Source organism: Podarcis gaigeae (genome assembly GCF_964106915.1).
Source record: "Podarcis gaigeae genome assembly, chromosome: 15".
In the NCBI taxonomy this organism is placed as follows: domain Eukaryota; kingdom Metazoa; phylum Chordata; class Lepidosauria; order Squamata; family Lacertidae; genus Podarcis; species Podarcis gaigeae.
The window spans coordinates 4,321,317-4,348,351 of record NC_139692.1 but is presented as its reverse complement, the minus strand read 5'-3'; the positions used below and the strand labels follow the sequence as shown (position 1 = coordinate 4,348,351).

Genomic DNA, 27,035 nt, shown 5'->3' with positions numbered 1-27,035 from the left:
GTTGGTGTTATATAGATTTCAGGGGCAGATCTATACCCCAGATCTCAGTACAAAAGGAACAGGGGGGTGGGTGGGAGGTAAATGACACCAAGCCAGCTTAATTTATATAGAGATGCTATTATTTCCAGCAAAATGAGCGTGGGTGGATGGAGAGGCTGCAACGTTGGGTCAGTATGTTTTGCATGATTCATTACAAAGAAGTTTTGTGTCTCCATGTGTGGGGACACACACACACACCTAGGACATATATGACAAGAGGACTATAATCCTCTGCACGCTTACTTGAGAGTAAGTCCTTCTGGAAGCTGTGGCTTTTTCTGAGTACATATGCATAGGATCGGACTGCAAAGGGCTAAAGAACAACAACCAACCTTGGCTTTTTCTGAGAAGTGGGAGCCTGATGTGTGTGAAGAACAAGGGGGTGCCTATATCCAGATCCCGGGAGCTGTGAAATTTTTGGAAGATGGATCGAGATGTATGGCTGGATCCCCTCCTCATCCCCATCCCAAGCACCCCCAAACAGAGAATTTAAAAGAAGTATTTTTCTGCCCCATCCTATGCATATCTACTCAGAAATAAGCCGCTGCTTTCCAAGGGACTTGCTACCGAGTAAGCGTGTAAGACTGGGAGTCCTACCGCTACTCACAAATAGCACATTGCTGGGATCTCTTTCCCTCTTCAAAGTCCTTCCTGTTTTCCACCAGAAGCGTGAAACGATATATATGACACAGCAACACATTCTGAATTAATTAATTTATTGCTACTATTACACTATAAAATGGAACACGGGGGGAAAATGGGACGACGCTCGGGGGAGGAAGAGTAACATTTGCAGCCGCGAAGGAAGCTGATCTCGTTCCCCTTCTTCCAGAACCAGAGGTTAACAAGCCGCATACAAAGTATTTGGTAAGCAACTTACATACTCGCCTTGCCCTCTTCCCGCGCCCCGCCCACCAGTTGTTGTTGTTTTAATTCCGCGCTCCTTGTAAGCCGCCGCCGCCGCCGCTGCCCGCGTGTATCAGTTTGGAGACCGAGTCTCCCCTTCTCGTCCAATGGGGCGACACTATGCAAATGACGGCGCCTTATTTGGCAGCGCGCTCCGCCCCTTTTCCTAGGACGTTCTCTCCCGGCGCTGTAACCCATTCATGGGGATCTGGGCACCGAAAACCAGCCGCGCTTTGCGGGTTCAGAGGCTGTAATCAGACTCTCCTTAGCTGCGCCGCGTCCTTTTCTTTCCCCCTTGATCCCCGGCTTCTTTTCTTTTCTTTTTTTCCTCCCTCCCCGCCCACTTCCCTTCCCTTCCTCTTTTTCCTCGTGGATTAGGGAGCCGTCAAGGCGAGCCGGGTGTCTCCGCCGAGCAGGTGATCCCTGAGGCTGAGCAAGGACCGCGCTGTCCCGCCTTCTCCTCTTCGGAAGATGATCGCCAGCCTCGGCAGGGGCTGATCAGCGCAGCAGCAACAACTTCGATCTGCGAGAAGCGAGAGAGGGACGGAGAACTCGCGCAGCGCCCCCGCCTCCACTCCTTTCTTCCCTTTCTCTTCTTAAAGTGTCAGAGCAGCAGCCCAGGTCCTCCTTAAGGACGGAAGGAGCCCGCTCAGGCCAACTTCTTGGGATTTCGGCGTCTCCTTGTTTTGAAGTTTCAGCTTCGTCCGGAAAGGGGAGCGCGCGTTGCGGGGGTGGGGTGGGGACCGTAGTTTTGGTTTGTGTTTTGGAATAAACTTCTCCAATGTTTGGGATCCAAGATACTTTAGGAAGAGGACCCATCCTGAAAGACAAGGTGCTGGGCTCGGAGATGGATCCTGTCCGGTCCTGGGTCAGGAATGTCGGCGTGGTGGACGCTAACGTCGCCGCTCAAAGGTAAGTGGACCAAACCCTGAGTCTTGAAAAAGAAAAAAAGTGATGATGATCGCGACGATTATTTCCTTTGCTCCTCGTAGTTCTCTCCAAATAACCCGTTAACGATCCGCAGTGACTCTGGAACCGCCGGAGGCTCTTGCTGTGATCCCGGCGATTCCCGTTTATTTATTTACGTTTTAATGCACTCGTGATAACCAGGACCAGCTGGGGAGATCCCGCATGCTCCAAAGCTACGGCCTTTCCCCTGGTGGGGGCAGAATCAGTGTAATACCTTTTTGGCGAGGGTGGGAGTCGCTTTAACTGTGAAATCCCAGCGATGTCTTACCGGAAAGCAAGTGCCATTGAGTTTTGGAGACTTTGTTCCAAGGAAGTCTTCGGCTCCTCCGAAAGGAAGGGGTTTACTTCCGAGTACTTCAGCGGCTTACTTACATCCCAAGGATCGTGCTGTTAGCCCCCACCCCACCCCCCGCTTAAGGAACGGGCACCATGGGACATGTTTGCAGACACTTATAGGGATGCTGTTCTGTTCTTCTGCAGTTTAAATGCTGTTAGGTGATTTTAGGCTGCAGTCCTGCCGCCGCCACAACCAGGATGCTTTCCTGCCAGCAGACAGGAGGATCATTGATGCAGGCGGTGAATCCACCGTTCTGATCTTCCCTGGCCCCAATTCAGATAGCGCTGCTGGACTTAGGGCGCTCATTATGCGCCACCCCAACTCGAGCTGAGAATGTGCATTGCTTCCTTGACTTCAGTGAGGTGAGCGAGCCCCACGCTTAATCGGCGGAGTGGGGGCCCTAGACCTCTGACCCCAAATCTTGCCCTGTCGCCATCGCAGTTCATACACTCAGGAGGTTCGTCTGAAATCAGCTTTCAGCATAAGCCCCTGAAGGATGGAGGAACTTGCAGATGTTAATGCAGAGTATCTTCTCCAGGTTCTCCCAGCCTGCAGCTGCATGACTCAGTTTAAGTAAAAAACAACACCGCCTTTTAAATTTATGCCACACTTCAAAGCCCGGATGCTAAAATGTTAGGGGGGTGGGGGAGAGGGGCACTACGCATCCCACGTTACAGCGCAATTTTAACCATGTCTACTCAAAAGTAGATTTCAATGGGGCTTGCTCTGAAGTAATTTGGGGCAGGATTGCAGCCTTAAAATGCCGGGGGCCGGCGACAGGGTTGCAAGCAAATTGAATGACCTAATCTGGAAAAACTAACAATAATCTGATAGCTACAGGGTAGTTGAGCCGAAGTGAAGCGGATTTAAAGCGAGCGGGGCTGCGATCCTAAACACATATTTGTAAGGGTGCAATCCTAACTCCATTTACCCGAGAGTAAACCCTCTTTGAATTCACTAGTACTTAACTTCTGAGTAGGTAGGGTTAGGGTTGCGCTGTAAATCTAATTGAAGTCGATGGGATTTACTTTGGAGCAAGCAAGCTTAAGATGAGGCGCCTTAAATATATAATATATAAGTCGGCAGGAAATGACATTCCGGTCAATGGAGCGACAATGGATTTGTGTTGGGGTGTAAAGATCTGAAATCGGCTGAAGCTCTACTGAAAGTAAACTGCGCTAAATAATAACAATGAATATATACCGACGGGAGTTTCAAAGAAATCTGTGCCCTAAAACGGACCATTGATCTCACTTAGCAACCCACACACTCTGCGCAAGGCAGACTAACTTTTAATTCGGAGTCATGTAACAAATGGGATTTAAGACCGAGCGGTCCCAAATGCTCTTGACCCGAAAAGAAGATCCACAGAAGGAAACGTGGAGGAAGAGAGATCACTATGGATCCCAGGCTTTAAAAGAGCCGCGGATCTTTCGTGGCTTTAAGCCACGGCCTTCAGGAAGGGAAGCTGACTAAAGCCGAGAGAATCCGGAGGCTTTAAAGCTCAGTTTCCGAAAAGGAAAGTCACCGGCGCAGGAGCAAACTCCATCGGCGCCCAGACCCCGCCGCGCTTTAATCGGCCAGCTGCGCCGGGCAAATATCCTAGCCCAGACCTAATGGGTGCTTACACAGAAGTAATTTCCTTTGAACTCTGAGACTTATCGAAAAGAGTGCTGGAGGAGGATCGCAGCCCGAGGAGGGTCTAAAACTCCTCTCCAAAGACAGAGATCAACCCCGCGGCTCCTTCTGGCGGCTCTTGGCATTAGGAACCGAGACACCACCGACTGCTAAGTCCGTGCGATAGATTTGCTTTCTAAGAAAAGCGGGAGAGGATGAAAACCAGCGCGCCGATCCTGGAAACGCGTCCTTGCAAATAAGTTCCAGCGGTTCCAGCAACACCTGCCCGACAAGGAAGGCACAGATTTGAAGTAAGCCGAGACTTTTTTGTTCGCATTGAGGATTTTTTGTGAGGTTGAAGTCGTGGCCTGACAAGACTCTCATGCAAAAGGTGTTTGCCCGGAGCAGCTTCCACTGACACCGATCCGTTTAGATCCACCTAGGTAGAACTTGCGCGCGTGTTCCGAAGACTTTTTAATGTGGCAAACCCGCGCTCGCTTCTTCGCCGGGCGGCCGCCTCTGGAGTTTGACGGGACTTCTTACCTAACGCGCATCAGCGCCAGTCTGCAGGATCACAGCTTTGCTAAGTGGATTTCCTTCCTAAATCAATTTCCCAATAGATCTGGAATCTGCAGAGGAGAAAATCGGAGACGGGTCAGAGCGGTGCTGGGCTCCAGGAGTAGGAAAAGTTTCTGTTCCTAGGCAGATGACAGGATTTTCCGGGCTGAACTGGAAGGCAGGGAGAATTCAGTCTACCCTGCAAGAGAGCGAAAATAAACATCCATCTTCTCTCCAGGGCCGTCGCCTCCCTCCTCCTGCGAAGAAAGCGGCAGGATCGGCTTTCGCTGGGGGAGGTTTTCCCCCTCTGATTGTTCTAACAGGTCTTCCCACCTGGAGGCGCAAAAACAAACAACCGCCCAAAACTTTTCAAACTCCGTTGAGGAAATAAAACTCTGCCGTAATGAAATGAGGAAATAAAACTTTTCTTGTCCAGACGGTGTTAACTAAATTCAGTGGAAAGGTTTTTTTTAAAGGGAAATAGAATTTTAAATGCCTTTCCAATGCTCTTAGACGCATGTTTAAATTAGCAGGAAGTCCCATTAAACTTTCTGGGATTTATTCGAGGAAGCGAGGTTAGGCAATTAGACTTTCCTAGAAAATAAAGTAGGATTTTTGGATCTTCAAACAGTCGCAAGTGTCTCCCCATTTTCCTCGGTGTTGTGATAGTGCAATCCGGGGTTAATTCGGGGATTTAAAGCGGGGTAAGCCAAAATTAATTCTTGGTCTTCAATACATGCTTGGAAAGTTGTGTCCCGCCATTTCCTGCCAATGAATAAACAGGCTGCCCCAATCCTGAACAAACTTCCTAGGTCAAAGGGTGTTGCCTGAGCAATTTTTCCTGGAAATAAATCCTTTTGCTTTTAGTGGGAATTATCAGAATTATGTTTTTAAAATGCTATAGCGTTGACCCTTCTTCAGACTCGACCTTTTGCATATTTACTGGGAAATAAGCCCCACGGAATCTAATGGGGCTTCTCCCCAGCGTAAACGGGCCTAGAACAGGTAATCTTGAACCGGTAAGACTGCCTGTATCCTCAGACTGCAACCCTATACATTTACCTGTGAGCGAATCCCATTAAACCAATGGGACTTACTTCTGAGCAGGCATGTCTAGGGTTGCGAAGTTAACATGGGAGGAAGTCCCAGTGGGATCCGTGAGATTTAGAGTAACCCTTCATAAAACAGGGCAGGAGAGCGAAGCAGGCAGCAGGCCGGAGTCAAAAGTCAATGCCCAACTCCTATTGTTTTGCACAGTTAACAACGGCAGCGGTGGCTATTTGAAGCGGTAGGATTTACTCCGGAAGATATGCATAAAATCCGTGCAAGAAGAAAGGGATTTGGAGGGAGGAGGGGGAGTCAAATATACGATCCTTTGCAAACTTAACTCCGAGGAACTTGCATGTAAGCGAAGAAACGGATTGGATCAAGTGAGAATCTATTCCAGTGAAGGCGCCTAGCCTACATCTGCTGAACGCGCGCAGGGCCCGCTAGTATTTATCTTCGCTTGTTCACTGGTCAGCGAGCCACCAATCCTAAACGCCTTGACTTTGGAGCCAGCTGGATGGGCCTGCCTTCTCTTGGAAGTTTCGTCCTGTCCAGCGGTCCCTCCTCCGAAAGCGGGGAGGTTGTAAAGGCGACAGGTATGCGCCTTGTCTCAGATACACTCCACTCCCTGCTCTCACCGCGCGACTCTACCTGAAAGAGTTCAGAGTCCGCTGAAAGCTTTGCGACTTGCTTTTCACTAAATTCGTTGAGAGGATTGGGGCTGCCAAGAGGGCAGTTTTAGACAGCGCTTACCTGGCTTGCAAGCCTCCATGAAAACAGCAGGACTACATTTCCGAATGACCCTGCGCCGGATTGCATTGGCAATTAGGAAATTGCAAATCGTGCCATTGACACTCTATCGACGCCCCGGGCTTAAGCGAGCACTTCCTTTCGCAGTTTCTCCGAAATCGATGAACTTTCCCGGTTCAGTGCTACGCTGTCCTCCTCCCGCCGCACCGCCCCTAAGCGATGCGTTTCGAAACGGGGCAGCCATATAGAAGGGGAGGGGAAGCCCCTCGCATTGATCACCATTCATTGATCCGAATTGGGTTCTTAACGGGAAGCGCACAGAAGTGGCTTCGCTGCTGTTTAACAAGACAGACCCTTTCCGCATCTCCTCCCGGGACCAGCAACTTGAAAGTAGTCCACTGAGCCTCAGGCGTCGGGGGTTGGCGAGCTGGATCGGGTCTAAAGCGAACAGGGACCTTTGGTGGTTGGGAATGCTTAGAGCCAGCTCTTTTGCCCTGGGCTATTTCTCAACGGACCTTGCTTCCTAACAAGACCAGGCTGTTGAGAGGGAGAAATGAACGGATTTGCGTATGTTTGAAGGCTGCTGGCACCCAAGAAACGAAACGGATTCGGAGATTTCCCGGTTCTTCTCTGACCTTCAGCTCCGGAGCTTCTGTTTAGTACTGGTAAATGACCAGGATATCTTTTAAAAACACAAACACCACAACTCCCCCTCCCCAAGTACCCCAAGGATCATTATCCTTCAGCTTTCCCCGAATTAATGATAGAAAATGTTAGCGAAGAAGATGAGAATGAAAGTCATCAGGCGGAGCCGGCCTTACTGTTAGACAGGGGGGAGGCAGCCCGGTCCGTGCAATAGTTGTTTTGAGGTGTTTTTTTTTTTGGGGGGGGGGGTTGCAGCGTTAAAGATTAGCAAAAGGAAAACAGCTTGGTTTATTTTAATTCTGATTTATTTGAATTTTGTCTTACATATATTGCAATGATAAAATGTGGAGGATATTCTGCCTCCCAGGCACGGGAAGCGGAATATGTTGGGCCACCTCAAGCCAACCGTGCTAGAATCTGAGGCGGGCTTCTCGCAGGTGAATCGGGGCTCTTTCCCCTGTGCTGCTCCCCGCCCCCACTCCCCTCCGTGCCCACTACCAAAAGTAAATAAACAACAACAACAACAACATTGTGACACCTTAAAGGCCCTGTCAAATATCTTTTGAGGCAGAAATTTAGAGTCCCCGATCCGTCAGACGCCTGCACATATTAACGGTTAGCAACTGGGCTAAAATAATTTGGAAATAGAAGAGGAGGAGGAAAGAGTTCTTGCATTTGATGAAAAGAACTTTAGTTTTCTGGCTGAAGAAACCTGTTGGTTTTTAAAGTGTCACAAAACTCGTCCGTCTCTCTCTCTGTGTGTGACTGAGTATAGCATGCGGAAATGAAAGTAACGGCCGGATCCTATCCGTGTTTGACTCGGAAACTCTCAGTGGCAATCCTGTGCCTGCTTACTGTTGGAAGGAAGTCCCACTGAATTCAGCGGGGCTTGCTCCTAGGAAGCTGTACCGAGGACTGCAAACCAACGTTGAACTCGGATGCGCGCTGCGTTGGGAGGCCCACCGGGCGCAGGCTTAGGATCGCGCTCAGCCGCGGCGCCTATTTTACGTCCGTTCACCTTTACTCATTCATTCCACTTCTCTCCCTCCTTTTTTTCCTTTCCTTTCTTCCACAGCGGCGTGGCTTTGTCGCGAGCCCACTTCGAAAAGCAGCCGCCCTCCAACTTGAGAAAGTCAAATTTTTTCCACTTCGTCTTGGCGCTTTACGACCGGCAAGGGCAGCCCGTGGAGATCGAGCGGACGGCGTTTGTGGACTTCGTGGAAAACGACAAAGTAAGGCTTTTATTAGGCTTGATCGCTCTCTCTGAGCCCCCCACCCCACCCCATCCCCAAAAGCCCTCCACGTCACCCAACTTGTGTCTCGCTCCTTAGTGTTAGCGCAATTTTTAAAAGAGATAAATCAAGCTGAGATGCTACCGACTTCTAAGAAAACGATCGCTAGAATTGGGGCTTGTGAAAGAGCACTCAGCTGCACCCTCAAACACCCTCGAATTGCCCTTTAAAAATCAGCAGCAAACGCAGCTCCTGCTAATTCCTAGGAACTGAATCTTCTTGGCAAGGATTGATTTATCAGTTTCTCCCTGGAGTTAAAAAGGCGCAACCCACTGCCAGGAGGTTCTCCTGCGCAAAGCGCCGATCGAAATACACCTGAGCCCCGCAAGTGCAGCTCCGATTCATTACTACCAGCTCAAGAGAACTTCCTCTGAGCAAGGTCTTGCTGGTTGGTTTCATCTGGGCTCAGAGGCTTGTCAGTTTCGCTTCCTGCAAGTCTTGGAAACCTTCCTGCAAAGCGGCCGCGATTCTGCCAGACTTAAGCACTTCTGCAGCACGCGCCTAACCTTGTTCGTTCAAAAGTGCGCCGTTGGGTTTACTCTCTCGTAAGCTTGCTTAAGAACTGCATTCTTTACGCGATTCTCATCAGGGCTTAGAAGTCCTTAACTTTGGCGAAGCTGATGTTCCCCGCGGCTACTGGGCATATACGTTTAAAACTAGCGCCCTGCGTTTTGTTTGTCGAGTTATACTGCATGTCATTAACCGATGGGATCTTCTCTGGTCCAGTACTGACGTAATTTTAAAATAAGATCTTAAGTCCTCCTCCTCCTCCCTTCCCAGCACTTCTCTCTGGGCCCTTCTCCCCCTCCCGTCTTTTTCCAGGGAATTTCCAGGTCAAGTGCTGGAAAGACTGAAATGAACCCTCTGCTAAAATTTCTGTCTCCAAAGCCCCATCATCCCGGATCGCCGGTCCAGGAGGCAACATCACATCTCCATCAGTCGCGATTTAAAACACACAAACACACTTATTTTAGCGAAACTAAACTCTACAGGCTACCGGCGTCAGATTTTAGAGGCAAAAATTCCGTCCCGGGTCAAGGCAAGCCGGAAATGTCCGAGCAGCTCTCCGGAGTGCAAAAGTCCTCCGCATCAAATTCTCTTTTTCTGTAGCACTTAAGGAGAAGGGGTGGGGTGGGCAAATCTTGGGCGCTCTTACTTGGAAGGACAACGGGACTGACTTGCGAGTAAACCACGGATCAGCTCGACCAGCTCAAGAAAAGGCTCATTTGCGCCAGTAAAACACTTGCCTGCTAACCCAGACCCTTATGCACACTTACTTGAACTACGTGGGACTTGCTCCTGAATAAAAATAAATGGGATATTGCGCCGGCAACCCTGTTTGAATCAGTTCTCTCTCCCTTCTCGGCAGGAACAAGGCAACGAGAAAACCAATAACGGGACCCACTACAAACTGCAGCTTCTTTACAGTAACGGTGAGTCTCCTCCCTCTGGGGTTCAGAAAGAGCGACCAGAGTATTTGGGGAGCTCGTGTTCTAAAGCAGTGTTTCCCAACCTTGGTCCTCCAGCTGTTTTTGGACTACAACTCCCATCATCCCTAGCTAGCAAGACCAGTGGTCAGAGATGATGGGAATTGTAGTTCAAAAACAGCTGGAGGCCCAAGGTTGGGAAACACTGTTCTAAAGGGATAATGTCTCGATTAAAGCTAAAATCAGAAATTTTACCCCCACCTCCATGTTGAAGTCAGTCCGAAAGAGAAATAACTGACCCTGGTATGGATGCTGGTCCCAATTCTCCCACAGGTAAATACGATTGACAGGTCAGTACAGTGGTACCTTGGGTTACATACACTTCAGGTTACATACGCTTCAGGTTACAGACTCCGCTAACCCAGAAATAGCACCTCAGGTTAAGAACTTTGCTTCAGGATGAGAACAGAAATCGTGCTCTGGCGGCGCAGCAGCACATTAGCCAAAGTGGTGCTTCAGGTTAAGAACAGTTTCAGGTTAAGAACAGACCTTCGAAACGAATTAAGTACTTAACCTGAGGTACCACTGTAATGGTTTAAAAAACCTCAAAAACTCATATGACCAGAAAAGGCAACATGGGACCAAAACCCGATGCATGTATTCAATGGGAAACTGCTTCTTTTAATTCATTTCTTAAAAAATTGAAAAAAATATTCATCTCCAGTAAATAGGTTTGGTAGGTCTCATTTCATTTCATTTCTTTTTTTAAACTACTGAAGCCTGTTTAATCTGGAGTAGCAGCAGGGCGAAATAGAGATGCACATGCTCCTTGAGACTAGTGCCTATTTCAATCCAGTTTTGAAGCTTCCTTCACCAAAACAAATCTCCAGAATTCTTCATGGCCGAGGTGGGGGAGTGTCCAGCACTCCAGCCACTAGACCACACTGGCTCTCAATAGATAGTGAAATAAAACGGCTAGCACATTTGTAAAACTAAACAGGATCTGGTATGGTTTCAAATTGGGTGGGGGACTGGGTGTCGAGAATTCCTGCACAGCAGGGGGTGGACTAGATGACCCTCAGGGGTCCCTTCCAACTCCACAATTCTTTAAAAGACTGGCCGTTGCATAAAGTACATTGGGCTGGTGTTGTGAATAAGTGTGATAATCTGTTTAATTAACTCCTTTTGAGGTTGCAAAGAAATGTTCATGTTAGGCCACCACTCCATTCACAGCGTAGGTCGCCCAGTCCACTGGTGTGTACGTGTGTGTGTGTGTGTGTGTGTGTGTGTGTGTGCAACACTTGCCTGTTCCTGGGCACCAGCAGCCCCCGCCACACCACTCATTTCGGCAGCTTTACTAGATAAGAGAGAAGAGAATGAACACTAGTCTTGTACCTTCAGTTTCTTGAAAGTTTTCTTCCTTTGCAAAAATGGCTTCAATTTTTTTATTTTTTGCCTCATTTTCAGGGAACGTTCAAATTTTGGTTGGGTCAGCATTTTTATGTTACCTTATTGTTGTGAGGTGGCCAGAGGTGGCACACCCATACGTCTGGAATTTCCCAAACATATGCAGAATATTGCAGTTGGAAGAGGTGTTTGGGCAAAAATCTCTAAAATATCTGGGAAAATCTGGACGTATGGCAATCCATGTTGGCAGTGTTGTTTTGGGTGATTTTCCTTAAAAATAGCTCCAAAACTTCAGGTTTTTTTTTGTTTTGCAAATTTGTTAGAAATATGGTAACCCTCACATATATTCCTTTCCACTAAACCTTCCCCACACCCCCAGCAGTTTGCAGACTTGCAGGCTCATGGGAGGAGTTGCCACATGATTTCTCGCTCTGGCCTTTAATTGAAGCATAGGAAGGCTACAGGGTATAGACCACTGGTGAGATGATTTGTAGTGTGAAAGAAAAGATACAGTACTCTTGCTTCTTCTTCTTCGGTGATCACTCGTAGCCGAGTATGATTGTCTTCCCTAAGCACGGTTTTAACAATGCAAGCACACCTTGGACACTTAAAAAGGGAAGTAGGATTCCACTCATTAGAATGTCACTGAAATTTTCTCTCCCCTTGGATAATTTTCAAATGCAGTTTCATTTCTCATTAATAGAAGGGGAATGGCCAGGGGGTGGAGGAAAATGTAAGAGCAATTTTCAACTCAGCACCAATGAATATATCGATCTGGATCTGTTTGGATCAGAAGAGGGATCAAGTGAGGATGGAGCAGGAATGACTTTAGAGCAGGAGTGGGGAATTGGTGGCCCTCCAGATGTTGTTGGGGACTTGAACTCTCATTTGCTAGCATGGCCAATGGCCAGGGATGCTGGGCATTGTAGGCCACCATCATTGTGAGGGCCACAGGTTCCCCATTCCTAATTTAATGACTTGGGGAACTGATCCTTTGGAATTGTCTTATTTTTATTCTATCATGTTCTTCAATGTTCCCTGTAGGTGTCAGAACTGAACAAGATCTCTTCGTTCGGCTCATTGACTCAGTCACAAAACAGGTAAGATCAAGCAAATTGTCTGTCTCCTGCCCTTTAATTTTCCTACCTACTTGATTTTTTTCCTAATCAAAGCTATGTCTGTAGCATTCTAATCAAGTGTTGGTGTTTCTCATATCCAAACTATTTCTAGTGAGATTTTTTTAATGCATAGATTGCCTGCTATGTGAAAAAAAATAATACTTTCAATAATCAGACCTGCTTTTCTCCCTTTCTTTTTTAAAAAAATCAATTAACATAATACTACTACTAATACATGCTGCTGCTGCTGCTGCTACTACTGCTAATTCCCATCTCTCAATGCTTGTTCACATTTCTATAGCCTATCGCCTATGAAGGACAAAACAAGAATCCAGAAATGTGCAGAGTTTTACTCACCCATGAAGTTATGTGCAGGTAAGACAGCTTCCGTTATTTATGAGTCTGAGGGCATAATATGCAGCCACCTTGCAGAAGCTAAGCAGGTCTGGGTCTGCTCAGTGACAGAACCCCTGAACCCCATATATTCCACTTTAAACTCTATAATGGAAGAATGGCAGACTATCAATGTATTAAAATAAAGCAACCCCTTTTCATTGGTGCGATGTGTGATTTGCACAATGAAAGGAGTGAAAAGTTTGCATTATTTGTAGAAAGATCCTGATCATATAAGTCCAAAATAAATTTTTAACCTGTGATCCTCCAGTTGCTATAGAACAACAGCTCCTATCACCCTGACCTCTTGGCCCTGCTGGCTGGGGCTGATGGGATGGTAGGAGCTGTAGTCCACCTGGGAGACCTCAGGTTCCCTCTTCCTGGGCTTCAGGCAGGTTCTCCAGCTCCAATCCACTCAGCCTTATCTGAAGGTAGTGGGATCTGAATGTAGAATCTTTTCCATGAAAACGTGTTATTTACCATTCAGCATCCCTGGACTGTGCTGTGGACTCTATGGAAATAAACTTACGTAGGAAAGTTGTGGAAGTGTGCTTTAGCATCCAGCTGTGCATCTATTAGACACAACCAGTTTCAGGCTTGCTGAGTGGAAAATTTGATCAATAGATTCCTTTAGTTTACACTTTTTGTTATTTTTCCTGGAAAATCTGTCAGATTAGCACTGCAAAGTTCTACATGGGTGTACACACACACACAGTGGGCTGTTTCCAATATAGTGCTGTGTTAATGGCATTTAGTGGTATATTGGTTCTGCTGGTGAAATGGCTCATGCCAGCGGAACGTTGTTGCACAAGTAAATGCATAAGCAGGTTGCTAGTAACTTAGTTGCACGATGGATTGTGCAATCTGTTGTGCGACATGCTTCTGCTAGTGCTGCTGTTGCACTGGATTCCTCTGTTATACCACATTAAAACTTGCCCTTTTGTTAGCAAGCAGAGAACACCAATTCAGCCCCTAAAGGTTGCAATCCTATACCCACTTACCTGGGACTAAGCCCCATTGAGCTCAATGGGACTTACATTTAGGATTGGACTGAAATGTTCTTCCTGAGCTTCCCCCTCCCTTGCCCCTTGCTCCTGTGTATAGGTTAGCATCACAAACATAACCAGGATTTTTGTGGTGGGCAGGACTTGGGGGGGGGGCCGGACCAATGTGATTGGTCAGGTAGTTAAGTATTTCTATTGTTTACTTGATCTAGGGGGGCAACTGCCCCCCTGCCCCCTTGGCTATGCCCATGGTTAGCATGCTCCACTTCATGCATTAAAAGTGTGGATATTCCTGGATGCACACTTACAGGCAAATGAGTATGTATATCTTACCTATCTGGTAACTTTTAACCTGCTTTCTAGTCCCCCTTTTCATTTTTGCTGCAACTTTTAACCAATTCATCAATTAGCTTTGATTAAATTAAATTGACAATCTTCTGCTGTGTGTGTATGTGCGCACACCAGCAGATTAACTGGGTAGTAGGTATTTAATTTTTTAATAAAAATTTTGCAATACAATTACTTAATGGAATCTGAGGGTTGCAGGCACCATATCAGAAGAAGCATTCCATTCTTCTGCTACACACCTGGGGTGGGGTAGGGAGATTGCATCTTCTAAGCAGGTTTACATTGTAACACAGGTATTTTCGTGATCTAAAATCAATTTCTTCTTGAAGCATGTGTTTGTTTATTCATATGCAAATGTATGCAGCTTTAATACAGCAAATATGATGAATTGACTCATAGCACAATCTTATTTGTACATACTTGGACATTAAACTCACTGTGTTCATTGGGGCTTATTCCATACTATGTGCATTTAAGATGGCAGCATATGATTTCTTTAACTGGGTGAAAGTCCTAGTTGGCACATGACAGTGCAAACTGGCAGTGATCTTTATGTTAAAGCTGCAATCCTATGCACACTTCCCTGTTAGTAAAAGTACAATGGCTGTACCCAGTGTTAGTCTTGCTCAGAGAAGACCTGATGTAATTGATGGACCTAGCTAACTTGGGTTCATCAAATTAAGTCAGTTTATTCCGAGTGGAACTTAGCTGGATACATCCCAATGAAACTTACTTCTGAGTAAAAATGCATATTCTTAGAGTGAAGTTGGTAGATGGTATTTTCTTCAGCTGAGAAACATGAGACCAATCTTGATCTTAGTCTGACTCCATTGTCCAAGGGCTTCAGGTGTTTTTTAGTCTAGCAGTGCTTGGCCATATGTGTTTTCTCTAGTACTTTAAACTGCTAGGTGTTGTGCAAAAATTAAAATTAAAGAGGGCCCTTACAATTTTTCTCTAGATTCTAAAGAGATCACAACTGATCTCAATACGTATATGGTATTTCAAATGCTGACATGCTTTTTCTTTCTATTTAAGCCCCCCCCCCCAAATCACATGGATTCTGTTGAAAGTTGTGTACATGTTCTTCATAATCAGAAAGTTGGTATATCAGTGAAATTGTGGAAAGAATGCATCCAAAAGGATAACAGTGGCTTTGTATGTGTGAAAACAATAGGAATTGCTGCATGTGTTTTCTCCATGTTGGTCTTCAAATATTTTTCATTATGGACATGCAAAAGCATGTTTATTTTGGAAAGTGCCATAGCTCAGTGGTGGAACATTACTTTGCAAGCAGAAAATCCCAGGTTCAGTTCCTGGCATCTCCAGATAGGGTTAGGCGGGTCCCCTGTCTGAAACCCTGGAAAGCCAGTTAGTCAGTAAACAGTAGGTGGCTTAGAGATACATAGGCAAATGGTGTGACTCTTATGTCTCTAAGTCTGTGTGCTCTTTATCAGACCATGTGGCTGTAAGCAAGTCTGAATATGAAGGCTGTGTTTTTGTCAGTCTTATGCCATTGATAAATGTTTTATAAAGTACAGAAGGGCGGATCTTAACTGAAAGAAGTTTACAATCTAAAATCCTCCAAGCAGAAGACAGATGTAATTGTTCTTGTGTTCTCTCTCTCTCTCTCTCTCTCCCACACACCCACACCCACCCACCACATTGTGTACTATCTTGCTTGGCAAAGATTTTGGAAACTTTAAAAGCTTGCCACAGTCTTGTGTCACTTTCGTTGATCCTAATGAAAGTATTTCCTAACTTTGGTTTTGAGGTTTAAAACTGTGCCAGGATTGTGTTCATGGCATGGTATTAATATCTGAGCATGATCAGTGCACATAAAATTCTTAGGATAGCAGTACGAGAATGTTCCTTTGTGCAAGGAGAAATCCTCACACTGACAAAATGTTCACTTTAGTGCTACATTGAATACAACCCAAAGTGCATCAAATTTATATGTGCAAAATACAGTTGACACAATCCAGCCACAATGGAGCACATTTAACTCTCATTGATTTTAAGGGAAGAGTTAAGCATGTGTTTAAATCCCTTCTACTGAAATAAATTGGATTTAAAGGCAATTAACTTTTGCTAGGTCATACCAAGTAAAAGTAAGTCAAGTTTCATTAGCTAAATATACCCGGTCATCACAAATATGGGAGGGGGAGGTAATTTTATACAAAATTTAGTGACAGAGTACAACTTGACATTAATATGACGTTATAATTAATTGTTGATTATCTCAAGCACAGCGTTCCATTTTGTGAGACAAAACTCATGCTTAATTTGTGTGACTGTGAGGGTAAACATAGCATCTTTTTGTGTGAAATCTTTTTCCTTATCAGAGAATAACACTGTATTCTGGTCATCAGTTAGGAATGAGATGTTCAGTGTGTACTTTACTTTTGGACTTCAAAAGAAGTTTTACAAATAGGAAAGCATTTCCTGTGAAATGCTTTAACATAAGCATGATTATCTAAGAAAAAGGGGGTGATCTGACATTGTATAGATTCTTCTCGCAAGGGTTATAACATATGATAAATGGAGGCTAGTGTTTTCCCCACACTGCCATATCACTGCTCATATATTACATGAATATGCAGGCAGAACTCTTGGGCTCTTATGCCTTGGCTTATACATCAAATGCTTTGCATTAATTGTGATGGCAAAAAAGGCTCTCTGGTTATAAAATAATTATTTGTTAACATGTAACCACCTTGCTTGATAGATTAACTGAGGAAGAATGAGAATTCTCTGATGTCCTTTCAATGTAATGCGTGGATTAGTGAACCAAATCAAGAGCTCTCTATAAAAACCTTAATCGGGTAATTTGAGCAGAAGTCTTTATGTAGACATAACTTTTATAAATTTGGATTTTTTTAAAAAAGAAAACAACAAAATGAGCATAAGGATGTATTTCACATGGAATAAGATTTGATATAACCTATTGAAGCTTAGTTAATTTTGACACTTTTATTTTAAGCCCAATAATCAGATCTCACTGTGAGCTGCTTAAGAAGCAGCATCAATTTTTAAAGCTCCTAGTTTAGCCTGCATTAGTAACAGTATATCAAAATTTAATGTACTGTACTAGCCTTGCCGTTCAAGTGGATGCCCATTGTCTTTGAGTGACAGGCCTTGCTTTTCAGCCTCAGTCAGAAGATAAACATCTTTCTGGTTTGTCGTATGGAACTGCAAGACTATTCAGCTCAAATGCAGACAAGTGTATCCAGCATCCCCTACATCTTTCTCCGAGTGACAGATGTGAGCTTAGCAGGGATGTTGTCTAAATATTTATGCAGATGCAATGATGTGTCACTGGTAGAAGAAGGGGAAATCTCTGTTTCACAATAATTAGTGTACTTGTTTAGTACTTGGAGGGTGGAGTCAAGCTGTTGGTGTTGACACCTTAAAATCTTTAAAGTGTGCTCTGTGAAGCTTCATTGATTTAAATGAAACTTCTACAGAATATAGTTCCGATGGGAGAAGTTAGGCACATAAGCCATCGATCCTCTTAGCTGAATACAAACGTATGCAAAATCTTTGCTCATATGATGGATAAAAATAAGGCATTTCCCCTCCTGGAATAACCCTGCCTCCCCACTCCCCAGTCTTGCCAACTATTCACTAAGAGGAAAACTGCTTTGTTTTGCTGTTGCCAGAAAGCCCCAGTGCCCTTGATGCTCAGGGGGGTGAAAAGGTATTATAATGTGAACAGAAGTAGTCTCGGGGGCCTACAGCTGGCTAATAACAGAGTTGCATTGAGTGCAAGCGAGACCCACAGCTGTGACTTTCGCCACAAGGCCCAGACTAGACAGCAGCAGACATAATCAGCTGAGCCAGGCGGCCAGTGAGCCTAGGTCTTTATCGGCCAGATGGTGTGAATTTAGACACTTTTGTTATGCAATGCCAGGGAGGAGTTGGGGAGAAGAAAACAAAACAAAGGCCACCAAGCTGGGTGCTTATTTGAGTTTGAAATTAGAGACAGATTTTTTTTTCTTTTTGGTGAAAGTTGAGGGCTGAATTTTAAAACCATTTTGGAAGGGGGAGGGGAAAGACATAAGCCCTTCTTTGAAATGGGCAGCTTTCTGGGGCATCCAGTTTCTTCCAAGGCTATGTTTCATCTAGAGCGCTGTTTGTGTGTATATCGCCAGCATGCAACTATCCTCTCTATTGATGTGCTAAACTAGATGTCACACTAGTCCTATAGTTAAGAAGAATATATATTTTAGAAGTAAATAGAAGGTGTTTTGTGTGTGTGAGAGAGAATGAGAGTGCCTCATCTGGATTGGGACCCTGGTGGAATAGGACTATTTTTCCTTTGCCTTAGTTGCAAGCAGCCCTCCCATGCCAGCTGTTTGCATTAGGGTGGCTGCATGTGCATCACTAAAAAGGAAAACTGCATCAACCCACACACCCCAAAAAGGAGGCAACAGGGAAGCAGACATTCATGTATTGATTTATAGGCATGCATTTAGAAAGCTTTCTGCAATTTAAAACCAAAACGCAATACATCTCAGACAGTGACCTAGTGTGTTTTCTGGGTGCTAACTATGGACGGACAACTTTCATTCTCAAATTCTGCTCTCTTATTGTTCTTTATCTTTCAACTGGGATTGGGCCAGACATGCTTTCAAATAAAAGACTCCTCCAAAGAGAGGACTGTCCACTGTAAAGTAGGACACCACCCCGGTTGCATTGACAGGAAAGCTCCCATTGGAACCACTCATCTTTTTAAAACAGGAGGTATTTTGCAATATGGGGACTCTTGCACCCCAAACAACATACAGTTACTTGCTAGCCCAAATTGATTTTACCTGATTTTGCAAGTGGAAGTTCCACAAGTGATGTTAATGCCTTTTAAAAAATCAACAGTTATGCTGCCCAGTTTTCCATTTCTTGGCTTAGAAATATGAGTCTCCAAGTAGGACGTGGAACAAAATATTGCAGTGTGAAAGGGTGCTACTGTTCAGGGTTCCAGCCAGCCAGTTCTGCTCTTTGCAAGGTGTGGGGAACCTTTGACCCTTCAAATATAACTCCCATCAGCCCCAGCAAGCAATAGATGATGAGAGTTGCAGTTCAGAAACATCTGGAGGGCCAAAGTTCCCCACACCTACTTGTTGTCATTCATGTGTGGATAGCTCAGTTGGTAGAGCATAAGACCCCTACAGTAATCACAGGGTCGTGCATTCAAGCCCCAACTTGGGCAAACTATTCTTGCATTGCAGGGGTTGGACCAAATGGCATTTGTGGTCCCTTCCAATTCTACGATTCTACAATTCCATCCCAATTCTTCCTAACTTCCTGCCTCTGTCCACCCCACCCCACCAATCATAGGTTTCACTTCTCATTCCATCCCTGCATTTTGAGCCCATTACAGTTCTTTCTTGTCATATACACAGTGGCAGCTCATTGGAATAGGTGGGGCAGAAAGCAAGGAGGCCAACAGTAGGGGGTCAGAGCAAAGGGTTCATGAATATCAAGCCAATGATAGGTGGAGCCAACAAATTCTAGTTTTGTCCCCACCCATTTCCCTACTGCATTCTAGAATGGCAATGTCAAGGCTGATGAGAAAGAGGAAACTGATGGACATTGCTACTTGCTAAACTTGTTGTGAAGAATGAGGTGGGCAGGTGGGGCCTGGCTGAGGACACCCTGAGTTGGGTAGGGCAGTATCCCACTTGCCCCAATGGACCAGCCTCCACTGCTTTACCACTATGCATAGTGAAACCTACAGTGTGTGGTGGGGGAGCCATTTAGAGTGGAGAAGCAGTGGCAGGGCTCTCCGACTGCTCTGCTCTACCCCAATTGTTTTGCTTGTTCAAGAAAAGAGTTCTTTCTTCCAAAAGTTCCCATTGCAAGCAAATGAGACAGATGGCTTTCACTTTGCATCTGGATTCTCTTAGCGTGCTTTGCTTGATCATGTGGTTGACCACAAGGGGCAGCGGATCATAGACCAGGAACTTACATACACCTTCACCCGCTTCTAGCCCTGACTGCTCCTATTGACTGCAAACCCCAAAATATTAAAGGTATGTCTTATAGCACAGGAACACAAAAAGCTGTCATATCTATTGAGATCATTCAGTATTTCAGCACTGCCTACAGCCTGAGGGCTGCATTCTGTTCTGGACAAGCTTTGAGGGGCCAGGGATGAGCAGGGCCAAAGGCAGCAGTGGCTGGGGCAATTAAATTCACGAGAGCCAGTGTGGTGTAGTGGTTAGAGCATTAGACTAGGATTTGGGAGACCAGGGTTCAAATCCCCACTCAGCCATGACCCCACTCAGCCAAGACCTCACTCTTAGCTTAACCTATGTCACAAAGTTGTTGTGAGGATAAAATGGGGAGGAGGAGAACTACATCACTCCACCTTGAGCTACTTGGAGGAAAGGTAGAAGATAGCAATAACTAAATAAATTTTACCTTTTTACAGTAGGTTTGTTCACACACATTCTCTTCTCTATCCTAAGTCCAGATGAGCAAGAGGCTTTGTCAGAATTCAATGATATATTCCAGCCAGTCAAAAACACTCAAATCTTCTTACATTGTTCTCCTGCATAGGAGCTCCTGTGTCAGGTTCTTGATATTCCCATCCTGTTTTTTGCAGTTTCAGGCAGAAAACAAAAAGGATCTTCAAGCTTCAGTTTGGCCACTATTCATGCTTTGCAGTTGTGTCCAGCTTGCTGGGCTACACTTGTGCAAGCTGCCCCGTGGGGTACATCTTGCACACCACTTTGTGGCTGTGATTTAGTTACATTGTGCTCGATTTCATCTGAGACTCTAAAAATATACATGCAACCTAACTATTTATATCCTTGAAAGTGGATCAAAATTTTATTGCCCATTCAGCAGACATATAAAGTTATAATATTTTACCAGTGGGAAATGAGCCGGCCACTCAGTGGCATTAAAAATTTCTTGAAGGCCTGGGCTGTTGTGTACTTATCATGACATTATTAAAAAGTTGGGAAGGTGCAATTGCAAGGCTGGCCCCGGGTTTGAGAGGGGCTCTGGTGTGGACTGGAGACGGTGGGCAGCCATTTCCCACAATGACCTAGAAGCAGTGGTTGTTTCTGCATGGCTGGAATGTGTCTTTGAACTCTGATAATGCCTCTTACTTGCCTGGAAGGAGCACAAAGCAAGACATGTGAGGGAATGTAGAAACTAGACTACTGTGCAGAGGTAAATTTGACATTTGTTATTCCACCCACATTTGCTTTTGGCCCTGTCTGCCATTGGCATGTGACTCCCAGAAGGTTGTCCCGAAAGGAATGTAACCATCATGCTGTGAAAGGTTTCCCACTCTGGGCTCAGATGTTTGGAGAAGGCAGGGCAGTGTATGATGAAGACAAGGAGAAGAAGGACCAAGGGGAGTCAGGAACATGGCAGTGGGGCCCCCGACAGAAGGTGGGGCCCAGTGATACCTGCCTCTAGTGCCCACCTTGGTTATACTTAGTTCAAATATATAAAAGGATGTCACATAGAGGAGGGAGAAAGGTTGTTTTCTGCTGCTCCAGAGAAGCGGACACGGAGCAATGGATCCAAACTACAAGAAAGAAGATTCCACCTAAACATTAGGAAGAACTTCCTGACAGTAAGAGCTGTTCGACAGTGGAATTTGCTGCCAAGGAGTGTGGTGGAGTCTCCTTCTTTGGAGGTTTTTAAGCAGAGGCTTGACAACCATATGTCAGGAGTGCTCTGATGGTGTTTCCTGCTTGGCAGGGGGTTGGACTCGATGGCCCTTGTGGTCTCTTCCAACTCTATGATTCTAGTGAATTATGATCCTTTTTTTGTTTGTTTCCTTTGATTTCCAGCCGTTGTTGTGAAAAGAAAAGCTGTGGAAACCGCAATGAGACTCCTTCAGACCCCGTGATCATCGACAGGTAGGAAATAAAAGTTAAGTTTTTAAAAAGCAACAAAAACAAAGAGCAAGATTTTTTTAATCATGTGCAACTGGATGAGGTGGAGAATTTTGATGCAAGTATCTGCTTAACTGTTGATGTTAGTGCTGTACTATTTTTTTTTGGGGGGGGGGGAGGCTCTCAAAATTTCTTGGCCTTCTTTGATGGAATGTCTGTTTATATATATATATATATATATATATATATATATATATATATATATGTCTTCTGTTTGCTTATCTAAGCTTGGCTAAGTATTCATTGTGTGGCAGCATGCTTGCTGTTGTCTGTTTGGTGAGGGATGGACTCCTGCTGGATACATAGAACAGAGATAGCATTTCAGGTCCCGCTTGCTGCTTCATTAACATTCCTTTATAAAATAATGATGTTGCAGGCACATTCTTGTGGAAAAAGCATTAGCCAAGTTCGAAATGCCTGCAATTGGAATTACTATAAACTTTTCTGCAGATTGTTGCATTTCCACATTTGCTTTGTCTCAAGAGTTGTTTCTTTCTGAGCCAGAGTCAAAAAGTGTGTACCCTTTTGTATTCTGATTGCAATTTGGGGCCACTAATGAAAAATTGGTAGTAAACAAACAGGGTTTGAAGTTGGCTGATATATTGGTGGTGAAATTAACAGTCACTTTTTTGGAAGAGAATGAGCTCATGAAGTTTGATAAGCTTTTGTGTGTGTGTCTGGTGGTGCCTGTTGCTTTGGAGGTCTTGTATATGGTTGAAAGAGACACTCTGTGCATCAGTACAGATCATTAAGCTGAATATGACCGCTGTAGGTGGAAGCTGTTAGAAGTGTATGTGTGTGTCGTGGACTGAACCCCTCAACACAACACAATCACCCACATGAATGCATTTATTGCAGTTTCCCTGAAATTACTCATGTTGCTCCAGAGGACAATGTTTGGAAATTGCAAGGAAGCAGAATTCAGCTATATGTTGAGTTAAGGGCTATTTGGCAATAAAACAGACTGCCTCAGGAGGTGGTGGCTTCTCCTTTTCTGAAGGTATGTAATGCAGCTAGCCCTGCCATTAGACAAAGTGAGGCAACTGCATCAGGCGGCAGATGCTGGAGGGCAGCAGTGGCAGCATCCTGGCTGTTCCCCATAAACCTCACACCGCCAGTCACCTGCCTCTGTGTAAACTAATCTGCTGCCTCAGATGCAATGGGTGATGCTCATCACTGTCCTCTGTTACTAGTGCTGAAGTTAGATTCAGTTGCTAGTCTGGTTGGCTTCTGTGCATGAAATAGGAAGGGGCTGCCATCTTGTCCTCCACCTCAGGCAGAAAAATGTATTGGACCTGTTCTGGTATTTAAGCAGAGGTTAAGCAGATGTTAGCTACCTGTGAAGAATGCTGCGAAAGTAAGAGTCCTGCCCTGTGCAGGGTGTCCCCTGTGACCTTCAAGTTCCATCTATTGTTGGGCTACTTAAGTACAGCAAATTTCATGTATTATTATTATCATTATTATTTGTTGTTGTTGTTGTTGTTGTTTGTTGTTGTGAGTAGACTGATGGTTCACAATGTGATCTGGAACATCTCTATTACTTCTCTTTTTCCTCTGAAACAATACAAGAGTTGGAAGCAGGTATGTGTGTGTTTTACATGTACAGAATGTATGTATGTAATTAGTTAAAAGGGCACAGTTCCATTTCCTCCAGACATACTGGTGAGCAAAATTACATGATTGCAAAGTTCTGTTCTGCAAGGTGGAGGGCAAGGGCGGCCTGTTCTGTTTCAGTGTCTTACCACAGTCTCATGGCTGCAGCATATGGCAAGATCTCACGAATCTCTTGAAAGAACTTATGGAAGTCTCATGAGCTCTCACTGGAAGCCATTGCCACTGCACAAACCTGGTGGCAGCAGGGGTGGGCAGCATGCCTGCAGAGGCACTTCCTGCAAGATTCTGCCACCTGAGGCAGGCTCCGTCACTCCGCCTCATGGGCCCAGTAAAGGGAAGGGTTGGGCATGACTTAAGACTTTTAAATAAATCTTATAGCACAGCCCTATACAAGTCTATTAATAAGTAAGTCCCACTGAACTCAACAGACCTTACTCCCAGGTAGCTGGCTATAGAATTGCAGCCCTCGTCTATTAAATGTATGAGATTTATTAATTGTTTAAGTTGGCATGAATTTTGCTCATTAATAAGGAAATAATTTTGAAGGGGGGGAAAAAGAAAACTTGTTTGATTTGTTTCTGGATGATAAATGTTAGTTGCATTAGGAACTGTCTTAGAAGCATTTCCTCCTGTGAGAGAGTTAAGGATAGCACTTTTCATCTGCTACTTTTAAAAAGTAAAAAAAAAACAAAACAAAAAACTTTATGGTGCCTGGTTATTATTATTATTTTGGGAGGTGCTTTTTAGTAAATAAAAAAAAAATCAGTCAAGAGGTTTGATCAACAGAATGTGAAAATCATACCTGGAATTGCTGCAGGAATTCTGTGAAACAATAGCATTTGGGGCAATGCATCATGCTACTTTCAAAGGTTTCTCTAAAGCATGTTTAATGCTGATTATATTATTATTATTATTATTATTATTATTATTATTATTATTATTATTCTGCAAAAAGCAACTGTGCAGAGCTCCCATGCAGATTGAAAGTGTGGCACATGTGGAGGAAGGGGTTAATAATTTCCTCTCTGTGCCTTTTTCCTGCCAGAAACTGCTTCTTCCTCCAGCATCTGTTTGTCCCTGAAGATGTCAGATTTTCATTAATCAGCACCTTCCAATGACAACAGAAATGAGAGGGGTGGAGTATGAGTTGCACTGGGAAGATGATACGTAAAAGAAAAGGGTCAGTCCTATTCTTCCCACACACAACAGTCCTGATCTGGCCACCTGTCTTCCATGCAGTGGTCTGCTTTCCACCAGTCTTTTCTGAAGTGATCCAGTTTTCATCTCTCTCTTGCACGGTCCAGATTTGTTGTGTAATCAGCAGATCTCACATGCTTTGTATCCAATCTCTTTCCATCAGTTCACCAGCCCACATCTATTACATCTATGTGTCAAGGGGTTATGGGTTAATTTCTTACAGAAACAGCCTAGGTCTCCACCATTCCAGTAGGATAGTTAAGAGTTTAATATATAGCTCAAATTTTGCAATTTGTACAAACTGGTCTCATGCAATTCCCCCAAAATTGTTGCATTTTGACATAGTTCTGCCAGAGACACAAGCAAATCACCTCCCTAAACATCCCTTCCAATGGAGCTCATCTCACCAGTCATATGTATGCCAAACTGTGCTTTGGGGGCAAAATGGCAATTTTTACAAAAATTATAGAAATATAAAATTATTAAGAATTTATTAAAATAAACGGCTATCTATTCAACATATGACTTTTCAGTGATGGACTAATCACGCATACATTTGCATAGTTTTAAAGAAAAAAAGACTCTTACCTTGGCTGCAAACACACCATACATTTAAAATACACAGATTTCCCCAAAGAATCATGGGAACTGTAATATACCCCTCACAGAGCTACAATTCCCAACTACAGTTCCCAGGATTCTCTGGGGGAAGCCATGTGCTCTAAATTTATTTATACCCACCTACCAACCAAAGTTCTCGAGGCAGCTTATAGTATATAATCAGATAACAGTTAAAATAAATGGTGATGCAATAGTCACTGCAGCCGAGCAACAATGTAGGTAAGTCCTCACTCCTTTTGTTCTTCAGCATCCCAGCAAATGCCCTTCTGCAGCTGAGTTTTCTGGCTGTTGCAGAGGCTAGATGTTAGTCCCACACAGGCCAGGATGCCCTCCCTGAGTGGCTGCTGCTGATGTGTCTCATAGTCGTGGCTGTGGTGACAGATGCAGGAAGTGCTGGGTGGGTGTGATGTGCCTCCTTCCCAGCTTTCAGCTGTTCCAACAATTTAGGGCATTGTGGTTCAGCACTGTGCTGCTGGCACATTTGTATTCAGCCCCTTTCCTAATGATCCCTCGCATGTGGCATCTGCCCTTTCCACATTTTCTTTGAGCTGCCCCCTCCCCACAAAAATATCCCTTTTCCAGCTCAGGTATAGTGTGCACACAGCCTTTGTTTTTAGATGATGTATCCAGGAGTTGCTACTTGACACCATTACTTAACAGTATGTATTTATTTACAGAGAAGAGGCATTCCACCTAATTTCAAGGGTGCATGCCTCTTTTAACGTGACTCCTGTATTAAAAACCACACGCTCCTTAAATTAACCGGAGCATTTTTTAATGCATGCCCATCAGTGTGTGCTTTAAATTTTTTATTTTAAGTCTGCAATCCAGTGCGCATGGAATCAACAACAAGCTCCATTTAAAACAATCAGACTTATTTTTGAGTAGCCATTGCACTACTGCAATCTTACCCATATTTACTTGGAAGCAAGTCCCTTTGAACTCAGCAAGGCTTACCTCTGAGTTAATTTGCATAGGTCAGGGCTGCAGATATAAAAGGATACTGAATGGATGTTGGTAGACAAAATGACAGCACAAGTTATTTTATTAACTGACATGAAAAGTTTTGTTGGAAATAAAACTTGGTAGAACTTGGGGGGAATTTGCTGTCAGGGCGTGGGATGATTATTGCTTTAATAATCTTGGGGAAAATAACAAAAAGCCATTTGTGTGAGATCGTTGTAGAAAGGTCCACACTGAGTTGATGTGTAAGGTAATGGCTTTTAAGGAAATGTACTTGGGTGTGATGAAACTAGCAAAAATGAGTTTGGGAAGCCTTTCTTATGCAATGGAACAGAACTAAACTAGAAGAAATGGCACGGTTAACTTTGTTATAAGAATTTATAAATCAATGGAAGACTTTGAAAGAAACTCTTCCTTTCCCTTTGTGCTCTCTCTGAGAGAGAGATCTCAATTCTGTCAGTTCTTGTTCATTAAGTATTTGCATGTTTGTTTGATTTAAATGAAGTAAAGGAAACTGGGGGAGATGAATGGGTACCAAGATAGTGATGAGGTATCCTGTCAATATGGTTCTTAAAACCTATCAGTTTGTTCCAGTCCTTCTTCCAAAGAGTTCACAGTGATAAGTTTCTCACAATGTTCCTGTGAGGTAGGTCAGACTGTTTCAAGACTGGAGAAATGTTCTCTCTAGTCTTTGGTCACACCCATTCCATACATTTAAAGCACATGACTTTCCCTAAAGAATTCTGGGAATTGTAGTTTTTTAAGGGCGCTAGGAATGGTAGGCCTGTGAGGGGTAAACCACAGTTCCCAGGAGTCTTTTGGGGAGTCATGTGCTTTAAATGAGGCATCCCAGCCTGAAACCCAGGA

At 44.5% G+C, this 27,035-nt stretch overlaps 1 protein-coding gene across 2 annotated transcripts in view; it reads left to right on the top strand.

Annotated features, from left to right (window-relative positions):
* The first annotated feature begins 1,118 nt into the window (after positions 1-1,118).
* Positions 1,119-27,035, top strand: part of EBF2 (EBF transcription factor 2) — a 260,670-nt gene continuing 234,753 nt past the window's right edge. For both annotated transcript variants that reach the window (XM_083713608.1, XM_083713609.1), the window contains exons 1-6: positions 1,119-1,857; positions 7,944-8,100; positions 9,530-9,593; positions 12,039-12,094; positions 12,414-12,487; positions 21,669-21,737. In XM_083713608.1, coding sequence (XP_083569734.1) covers positions 1,727-1,857; positions 7,944-8,100; positions 9,530-9,593; positions 12,039-12,094; positions 12,414-12,487; positions 21,669-21,737 — 551 coding nt within the window. In that variant the 5' untranslated portion in view covers positions 1,119-1,726. The remainder of the gene's footprint in view (positions 1,858-7,943; positions 8,101-9,529; positions 9,594-12,038; positions 12,095-12,413; positions 12,488-21,668; positions 21,738-27,035) is intronic.